The sequence below is a fragment of the Lactuca serriola genome, chromosome 2, assembly GCF_051521515.1.
Source record: "Lactuca serriola cultivar US96UC23 chromosome 2, Lser_US96UC23_V15, whole genome shotgun sequence".
Classification (NCBI taxonomy): domain Eukaryota; kingdom Viridiplantae; phylum Streptophyta; class Magnoliopsida; order Asterales; family Asteraceae; genus Lactuca; species Lactuca serriola.
The window spans coordinates 153,462,463-153,472,372 of NC_136409.1; the positions used below are offsets into that span (position 1 = coordinate 153,462,463).

General features: G+C 37.2%; 1 protein-coding gene across 2 annotated transcripts; it reads left to right on the plus strand.

Moving 5' to 3' along the window:
* The first annotated feature begins 1,873 nt into the window (after window positions 1-1,873).
* On the plus strand, window positions 1,874-9,213 carry LOC145087069 (linamarin synthase 2-like). Of its 2 annotated transcripts, XM_079024970.1 has the most exons (3): window positions 1,874-2,404; window positions 2,473-3,463; window positions 8,131-9,213. In XM_079024970.1, exons 1-2 carry the CDS (start codon window positions 1,903-1,905, stop codon window positions 3,420-3,422), a joined length of 1,452 nt encoding a protein of 483 aa, XP_078881096.1. In that variant the 5' UTR covers window positions 1,874-1,902; the 3' UTR covers window positions 3,423-3,463; window positions 8,131-9,213. The 2 variants fall into 2 exon arrangements, with proteins under 2 accessions (XP_078881096.1, XP_078881095.1); XM_079024969.1 differs by lacking the exon at window positions 8,131-9,213 and having other exon boundaries at window positions 2,473-3,845.
* The last annotated feature ends 697 nt before the right edge of the window (window positions 9,214-9,910 follow it).

The following is a 9,910-nucleotide window of genomic DNA, read 5'->3' on the forward strand; positions in this document are numbered from 1 at the left end:
GTGACACCTATTTTCTTAACTCACACCGGCTCAGTATTTTGTCTCCATATATTAAGGGTATTCACCAATAGTTACAATGAAGCTATTTTATTATTTTTTATCCTAATTAGTTTTTATCATAGATTTTATATTTTTATTGTTGATTTTTAATAAATTAGGCTATTACTTCTATGAATTAATTATAGCTATTTGTATTGTTATATTACATGAAACTTTGTTTTGTTTAAAAATATGAGTATGTTTGTAATTGAATTTTTTGTGATTAGTAAATTTTGTAGAGAAAAATATTGTTAAGCTTTTCATTTTAGATTACATTTTAAATGATTTTAATGATGTAAGAGAGCGTGTGTGGAGCTTAAATAAACAATTTACTTTAGAATGCATACATTATTAAATTTTGCTAATATTTGAAGTATTTTTCTATCCGTTCATATTTTATAAATTATTTGCCCTACCTTAAAGCAAAATCTTGGCTACGTCACTGGTCTTACACCTAGTTTATACTGATTCAACAAATAACAAACATAGAAAACCAAATTTGATAAAAATAGATCCACCATGTCAAAGAAAGCAGTAGCAAGAAACATAAAATGTAAAAAAGAAAACGCATAAAACAGAGATCTAATCTAGATATATAGTATAATGCTTATATGGGGTTCTATAAAGTACCGACTATGAATGGGATTGTTAGATGTCAATATTGGTTTCAAAGGTTAAGGTTTTAGTCGTTCATAGCTCAAAGATCTCAATTATTTACAGTCTACATAACAAAATCAACACAAGAAATATAAGCACAATGAGTAATACATGATAAGGAAAACTATAGTTGATCATCATCCTTGTATTGCCAATAAAATAGCTCTAGCTCTGAATATGGTGGTTCTATCTACAACAAAAACCTTATCTGCCCAAATTTCTCTATTAATAAAATTTAAATAAAGCAATTAAATCAATGAAAGAGCTCGAAGCATCATGAGAAATAAGGGAAGAAGTCATGGGAGCGGCCGAGATATAGATGAAGGTGAAATCATAACAAATAAAACTCTAGAATCTAAGGATACTTGACGGAAATTTAGGTTAACATTTTGGGTTTCTTTAGATTTGAAATATGAATTTGAATGAAAAATACTTATTTAAATTCATTTTTTTATAATTATGTAGGAATGGACGGGAAATTATTTGTGTGACGTTTTAGAAATATGCCATATGGCAAAATATGAATATAGAAAATTGACACGTGGCACCTTAAGATTTATTTTATTTGAAGAGAAGAGAAGATATTTATTATTATCTTTATTAGAGGAAGAGAAGAGAAGATATTTATTGTTATCTTTATCATAATATTAGGATTCTAGTTTCTTTCCAATTTGGATACGTTTTTGTGTTTCCAATTTGGATACGTGCTTGTATTTCAACTCTGGTTTTCAATGAATGCAAACCAAACTTTTGAATAATCAATTTCTACCGACATGCTTAAGAAGATAATGTTTTATTTTTTAAATCATCCAGAAAGGACCACACGAATTTCTTTGACTAAAAAAATGAGTTTGAATGAATCAAAATATCAAAATATGTTTGTAATTCATACATCTTAAACCTATTTATAAAATGATTCTTACCATCATATTTAAAGCTACAAAACTACCGTTTCTACCCCTACACACATTACTTCGATTTGAAATCGAAAGGCAGACACACGTGGTCCCTCATCGTTTTTATGTAGCTAACAAACGTTTGTGTACAGTGTACTAAAGATTTGTTTTCCCAAAATAAAATTATTAATTATAATTAATATATAAATTTCATAAAATTATAGATTTTCTGACTAGCTAATGATTGGGACCGCGACCATTCTTTTAAAGGTTAGCATATTCCTTAGAAAACTCGACAATCTAAAGCAAAATGAGTTGCAGAAACAAACCACATGCAGTTCTTGTGCCATTCCCACTCCAAGGCCATGTAAACCCTTTTATGAAGCTCGCGAAGCTTCTCCACTTTAATGGCTTCCACATCTCCTTTGTCAACACCGAATTCAACCACCAGCGTCTCATCCGCTCCAAAGGCCCGGAGTCCGTCGAAGGTTTGCCGGACTTTCGGTTCGAGACCATCCCCGACGGCATGCCTCACTCAGATCAAGATACCAGTCAGGACATACCGATGCTTTGTGACATGACCAGAAAGACATGTTTGGTTCCGTTCAAGGAGTTGTTGCAGAAGTTGAGCTCGTCAGCCGGAATCCCACCAGTCAGCTGCGTCGTCGGAGATGGCCTGATGACCTTTGCGATAAAAGCTGCTAAGGATTTGGGGATTCCGGAGGTTCAGTTCTGGACTTCTTCGGCGTGTTCTTTCATGGGTCTTTTGCATTATCGAGAGTTCATCAAAAGAGGAATTGTTCCTTTTAAAGGTTAGCAAATGTGTATTTGTTTTAAACTTCATGTTTTAATAATCGTATTAAACTGCGTTATTGTGTAGATGATAGCTATCTAACGGATGGAACATTGGAAAAAACAATCGATTGGATCCCGGGGATGAGCAATATTCGTTATAAAGATATTCCAAGTTTCATTAGAACAACAGATCCCGATGATATCATGATGGATTTCTCGGGCGAGGAGACCCAAAATAACTTGAATGCTTCCGCAATTATCTTCAATACTTTCGATGCATTAGAGCACAAAGTATTAAAAGCCATTGCACCCAAATTCAATTACCATAACATGTTCACACTCGGCCCTCTTCACTTACTCGCCAAATACGTTCCAGATGATAGTCCAGTACACTCGTTGAATTCGAGTTTATGGAAACCAGATTCCTCATGTTTGCAATGGCTAGACCAGAAGAAGGAAAGGTCTGTTATCTATGTCAATTATGGAAGTTTGACTACTATGACAGAGCAACATCTGATTGAGTTTGCATGGGGTTTAGCAGATAGCAAGCAATCGTTCTTATGGGTGGTTCGACCAGATGTGACAATGGGGGATTCAGCAATTTTGCCTGAAGAATTCTTGAAGGAGACGAAGGATAGAGGACTCATGGTGAGTTGGTGCGAACAAGATCAGGTTCTGGCCCACCCATCGATTGGTGGGTTTTTAACACACTGTGGGTGGAATTCTACGACTGAAAGCATATCGGAAGGTGTTCCGTTGATCTGTTGGCCTTTCTTCGCAGATCAACAAACAAATTGTCGATATTCTTGCATTGAATGGGGGATTGGGATGGAGATTAATCACGATGTGAAGCGAAATGAAGTTGAAGTTCTTGTTAAGGAAATGCTTCTGGGGAATGATGGAAAGGAAATGAGAAGAAAGGCCAATGAATGGAAAACAAAAGCAAAAGAAGCGAATGATATTGGTGGTTCATCATATAATAACTTCCATCGGTTTATCAAAGAGGCTCTTCTTTCGGGAGTTTCCCACGTTTAAGAAACGTGTCACAGGTTCAATATGTTTTCATTTTGGATCAGGTACTTGTGTAAGAGAATCACTTCCATAGTCCATTTATGAGTTTAACGTAATTTGTTTTAAAAAAATGTGTGCGAGCGATTATGAGAGTTCATAAAAACTTTTAGCTATAAACTTTTAACAAAAAACTCAAATTAAAATAAAAGGTTTCATTTGGAAGTAAGAAATTAAAACTTTTATTTGAAAAAAAAAACTCATTCAAAAGGTTATTTCAAGTAGAGTTTAACGTTAGTCTTAATCTGTGTATTTCAAAAGCTTACAACTATTTTACCGTTTTGGAACCGCATAGGTTCATCGTTTCAGTTCTTAAACTTCCCATTTTTCGGTTTTCCGTTATGCAATTCCGATTTTAGACACCTAGGAATAAGCAAAATATCCGTTGGAACCGAATCTATCTGAACCTGAACCGATTGGAAACTGAATTCGGTTTTGTTTTCGGTTCCTCCATATCAATAAATTTTGTTCTTAGATTGTTGAGTATAGTTCGGTTCATTTCGGTTTCGAAACCAATCTCAGCCTTACAACTACTGATTACTACTAACAACTTGTGCCAAACATATTAACGTACCCTATAATTAGAGTGTTTACGATCATGTAAATGAGTAATTATTATTAGAGTTATTGTCGTCAAAACATCATAAGATATGACTTCAATGTTTAAATGACTCCTCAACTAAATTTTGTGACTTTTAAACTATTAGAAATGAAAAATAATATACCTACAAGGAAAATGTAATGAATGGTATTATATCCGGTTTGTAGGTCCTCATCAATGTAGACTTAATTGTATGATGTAGATTATTAATGCTACATAGACAAAAATATATGAGATTATTAATACCACACCCATATAAGTATCTTTACTCTCACCTGTCAATGCACCATCTTTAGCTGATTGCTCCCTATCCTCCTCCTCCCCTTCTTAGCCAACAACTTATATTTCTAGGGAAAATGACTTACAAGCCCAACAAAGTTTCCAAACCGTTCAAAAAACTCAAATTATGTTTTGTTTGTTCAAGAAAACCCTACGAACGTAACCTTTTGTCTAAAAAAACCAAACTAATTAAGTTACACTTTTGTTCAATTCTATAGAACTCAAAGAAGAGAAACAGATGGCTTGGTTTACTACCATATCGGAAAAATGACTTGTCAGACTAACGAAGCTTCCAAACCGTTCAAAAACTTCAATCATGTTTTGTTTGTTCAAAAAAACCCAACCCAATGAACTTAACCTTTTGAATAGACAAAACATGATTGGAGTTTTTTAAACAGTTTGAAAACTTGATTGGGATTTCTAGACAAAAATGTTAAGTTCGTTGGGTTTTCTTGAAGAGATAAAACGTAATTGAGGTTTTTTGAATGGTTTGGAAACTTTGTTGGGCTTGTAAATCATTTCCCCTATATTTCTACCACTTCATCCAACCACAACACTACGACCGCTTCCTTCCACCTAAAAGTTTAACCCTTGATTCGAACTCCAGGACTAGTGTGAAAGACAAATGGAATCGAGGAATATGTGTGTCTTCCTCACTCTATTTACTACACCAGGGAAAGAATAGTGACCATATTTATCGAACTCCAGATCATACCGATTTTACCCTCCACATTTTTTTTGAAACCACCAAAATCGCAAGTTACTAAGGCATATCTCTCCATATCGCGAAAAAAATCAGCCATTGAATCAATCCAAATAATCTTCATCACCACAGTCGATCAAAATCGTGCCCAACATTATTGATTTCTCCAAATCAACATCAAAACTAAGCCAAATCACATCAAAATTATCTTCGACAGATAGAATGATTAGAAATTTCTACAAAACATGGTATTTAAATTGTTCCGTGAAGCACGATAGTTGGATCGTAGTTGAAGTTGAAGTTGAAAGTGAAGTGATCATCATCATCAACTACGTGTTATTTTCTGAGCCTTTTTATTTCCTTCCCTCAAATTTTATTCAAATGTTTTATATTATGAAGAATATTTTGAGATTCTTGACTTTTGTTATGTAGTTATAAAATCCGTAGTTGTAAGTTATTAACCAAAACCCAAATATTTGATGAAACTTTACTCCGGCCGGTTCATGAATACTCTTATATGTCAGTTCCATCCATTTGGGCAGTTGGAGATGTAAATGAGTTTAACACAAGTTGCTTTAATGTGAAGAGGGGTATTCATCAAGACCCTTTTTGCAAATCGATGTGTTCTTAGGTCCGTCTTTCATCTTTCACTTGAGGATCCGATCTCCACAGAGAATAAGATTGACCTGAAGACTTCAAACAAACCGTAAGCAACCGAACAGGAGGGGATCCCGAACGATTCTTTGACGGTTAAGTTAGCGAGAGGTTGTATATTCGATGGATTATACACAAGAGTTAGAAGTAGATTATGTGTACTTACCTTCTTGAGGTGTCCAGACGTCTATTTATAGCGGTATAGGAAGTGGCAAGCTCTTCCTACATTGACCCTGACATGCCATCTTCTCGCATTTATGGTGTAACTCCCGAAGGTACGACCATTGGTACTATACCTACCGTTATATAGTTTTCGTGTGGCTGTACCTGGATCTCTTGACCACCTATCCTCGTATAGGTTGTATCCTCATAGTTTCGAGATACTACCATTACTATTTAGATGTCACTTTGTACCTCCCCTCTATTCTTTCCTTTCCTTTAAAAGTCGTTATGCCAGTTCGGTGTTTAATGAATCGCACATCTTCGATCATGCCAGTTCGGGATGTCCAGGAAAGGATAAAGGTATTTCTCGATTATACCCCATTAAGTCCCCCCAGTTTGTATCTCTATGTATTCGATGGAGTAGGGATGCAAACTTTGGTAAGAGTGATATTATAGTCGTTATGGTCGGATAGGGGCGCAAAACTCCTGAATTAACTTTGACGGTTATGCTAGTCCTAATGACGATCCCTATAACCGTCTCTTCATCTGCGATTACTTGAATAGGGGTACAGTATCCACCAACAACTTTGTCCGCCTATTAATCTTCATATGCTCTAGACTCGCTATAAATATTTAGTTTTAAACCATTCGTTTCACCATTCGCTATTTTAGTTATAGTCAGTTTTCTTCTCCTATCAACCTTTCCTCTCATTTTCTCCCTCTCTTCTAAACATGGCAAGGACTGGAATTTCTCACATAGGAATGGTGAAATCCAAACTAACCGTTCAAACCATGGGTATGCTTGTTCGGATGAACCATATCGATCCCAAGTTCCACCCTCGCTTGCCAGAGGCCAACGATACCATTACTGACGCTCCTAAAGACTTCGTGGGGGTTTATAGAGTATTCTTCAAGTCTGGGTTGCGCCTCCCTGCTTTCAATTTCCTTGAAACCGTTCTAGATTACTATGTTCTACACATCACCCAAATAACCCCAATGGCTTTCACAATGTTCTTTGCTTTACCATGCTGTGCGTTGCCCTAGATGTATCACCGTCTATTACCCTGTTTTGCTACTTCTACGTTCTTATGTCCAATGGAGACTGGGTTGCCTTCTCCCTTCGCCATGGTTCGGTGGAGTTATGTGATGGTCTTCCTACTTCTATCAAATATTGGAAGGAAGAGTTCTTCTACGTTCATGCCTTTGCCTTTTCTCGTCCTAAGGCGTATGGTGCAACTACTGATAGGGTTGCCGACCTCTCCCCTGAACTCTCGCCTGACGAACTGTTGATAACGGAAAGGTTAGCGAGCAACTTTTTTCGATGGACAGATCCTGATGAAACAGTGTTGGGTATGGCGGGAATGAGTCCCCATTGGAATCGCTTGGGTAAGAAACATGTAGAAATTTTTGAGGGAAAAACTATAACCCTTCTCAATCGTCTTCATTGAAAGCATAATGTGAACCTTGCCCTAGTTACAGAGGATGTAATGATCCCGGATTCCCCAAATCATTCAGAATCCAACATGGATTCCGCTCTAGAGGTTTCTCAATCGGAGATCTCTAAATCTATTCCTCTTAACCTTTGCTCCAAAGGTGTGAAATTTGTTTTTGATCGTGGTAGACCTCCCATAGTGTCTACAAGAGCTTCCTCAACAGGGTTCATCTTAAAGAGGCTTTATGAAAGTGATCAAGATGACCAACTCATTCAAATGTATCCTCCCAAACGGAAACGTTCTGGTCGTGAAACAAAAAGCCGAAGTTTGAATGATCTTGCTAATCCTCTTATTCTTGATGTTACAGGCTCTAAACGTAACTTTGAAGGCCCTACAGCCACTATCTTCCACGTCTGTCCAATCGAATCATACAGCAAAATGAAACATATGGAAATCGAGGCAGAGGCATCCCATTTGGCCAAATTAGGATCGGAGGATGCTATTAAGAATCCCCCTGAAAACCCCCCTTTTAAAGAAGGAAAATCCTAAGAGCTTGTCTGCTGCCGCTGTGTTCTAGTATAAACTCTTTAGGTCTGGGTTTGGCTGCTTTGTGGCGTCGACCACTGATTCTTCGGTTGTTACACCTATCCTTATCCTCTCCGATACCATGACTTAGAACGAGGAGCATGTAGGAAACGAATCCGTGGACACGGAGACAATTATTTATAATCCCCCCTCTTCGTCGGGCTGTATGTTCCTTTTCTTTCTTAATCGATGTTTGCTTTCTTCTTTTTATATTTGTTGTATCCATGTTACAATTTGATTGTTTTATTGTTTATGCAGCTATCGTCATAATAGGAAAAGAAGCTACTATGCCAACACTGATTACCCTCGCTGCATCACTTCCCCAGTTTCAGCATCCTTTCACTATGACTAGTGTTCCTCCGAATCGTTTTCAAACGGGGGTTGCCTCTAATGAGGACGCACTAGATAAGGCTCGGTCATGCTTTATGGAAGGGATGTACTTGTTGAATGAAGTGTCTCTCCGCATGAAAAAATGCTCAGAGGAGCTTTCCAAACGCCAGGTTGTTTTTGACAAAGCTTTGGAAGGGCTAAAACAGTTGCGGGTCCTTCACAAACAGACGGAGAAAGATGCCAAAGAGTTAAAGGAAGAGGTTGTTGGTTTGTCAGAAAGGAACCGAAGTCTGGTAGTAGATTTGATTCGATCTATTGGTCAGCAGGAGGAGCTGAAAAAGTTAAACCAGGACTTGCAAATAAGGATAAATGATGCTCTGGGCCTTAAAGAGCTCGAAGGTGTTTCTCAGCAGTATCATTCATTGAAGTCTCAATACACAGAGAAAGTTTCTCAATTGGAGATTCCCTGTTCGAGTAAGGATGCCATCATTAAGTTGTTGGAGGAGGATTTGGCTACGCCGAAACTCCTGATGTTGGAGAGGGATGCTCAAATTGCTACGTTAAATGATGCATAAATCCTGACGGAACAGAAGGTGGCCACTTGCCAGGCAAGAGCGGACCAGGGAGATGAGGAACTGCAATGGGTTATGAAAGAAGGTATTCCTCTTTTTGTTCGTGCTTTATTAGATTCAAGAGACTTTGGTATTGTGAATGCTACCTTGCAGACGTCCGCCATCCAACTTGGCCTTCATCAAGCTTGTTTTTACATGAAGGAAAAATACCCTAAAGAATTGAAGGATAAGAGTGTATTGTATTCGTACCCAGATGCACAACGTCAAATTATTGATCATTTTTTTGAGCTGACAACATATAAGTACTCCCTTTTATCTGCTCTAGGGGATGAAGGAATGGACGTTGGTGGTCTAAAAAAATTTCTGAAGGTTGTCGGTTGTTCCAAGGAGGATGAAGTTGGATCATGTTAATTTTAGTAGTGGTTTGAATATGTAATCGTTACTTTTTGATTTCGCCCCTGCCGCTAGGCGGGTTTGCTTGTTTCGTTATTTTGTAATGACATCTTGCTAAATGAAAATGGACTTTTGCTTTATACATTCAAGTCCTTTTTTCTTCCTGTTTGTATGGTCATGGAAGTTGTTTGTAGTTTCGCTTGTTCTTTTATTGCCCCGGGCTGATATCCAACCTTTCTATTGACTCGAAGTGTTTGTCAGATATTGAAATATTTTACCTACAAACGTGAATGTTACGTTTAGCATATAATTTGATCCACCGGGCTTTAACCCGAGAATCAAATGGTGAGGCATATTATGGTGATGTTTAGGAATTAGTTGAACTGTAAGACTAAAGTATGAGAAAAAATAACATCGGGCCATTAGGCATGATCTGAAGGTTCGAGTAAAAGTAACATCGATCCATAATATGGATGATTATGGCAATGATTTGAAGTTTCTCGAACCATTATACATGACCCTAAGGTTCGATTAAAAGTAACATCGAGCCATAATATGGATGATTATGGTGATGATTTGAAATTTCTCGAACCATTAGGCATGACCCTAAGGTTCGAGTAAAAGTAACATCGATCCTTAATATGGATGATTATGGCGATGATTTGAAATTGCTCGAACCATTAGGCATGACCCTAAAGTTCGAGTAAAAGTAACATCAAGCCATAATATGGATGATTATGGCG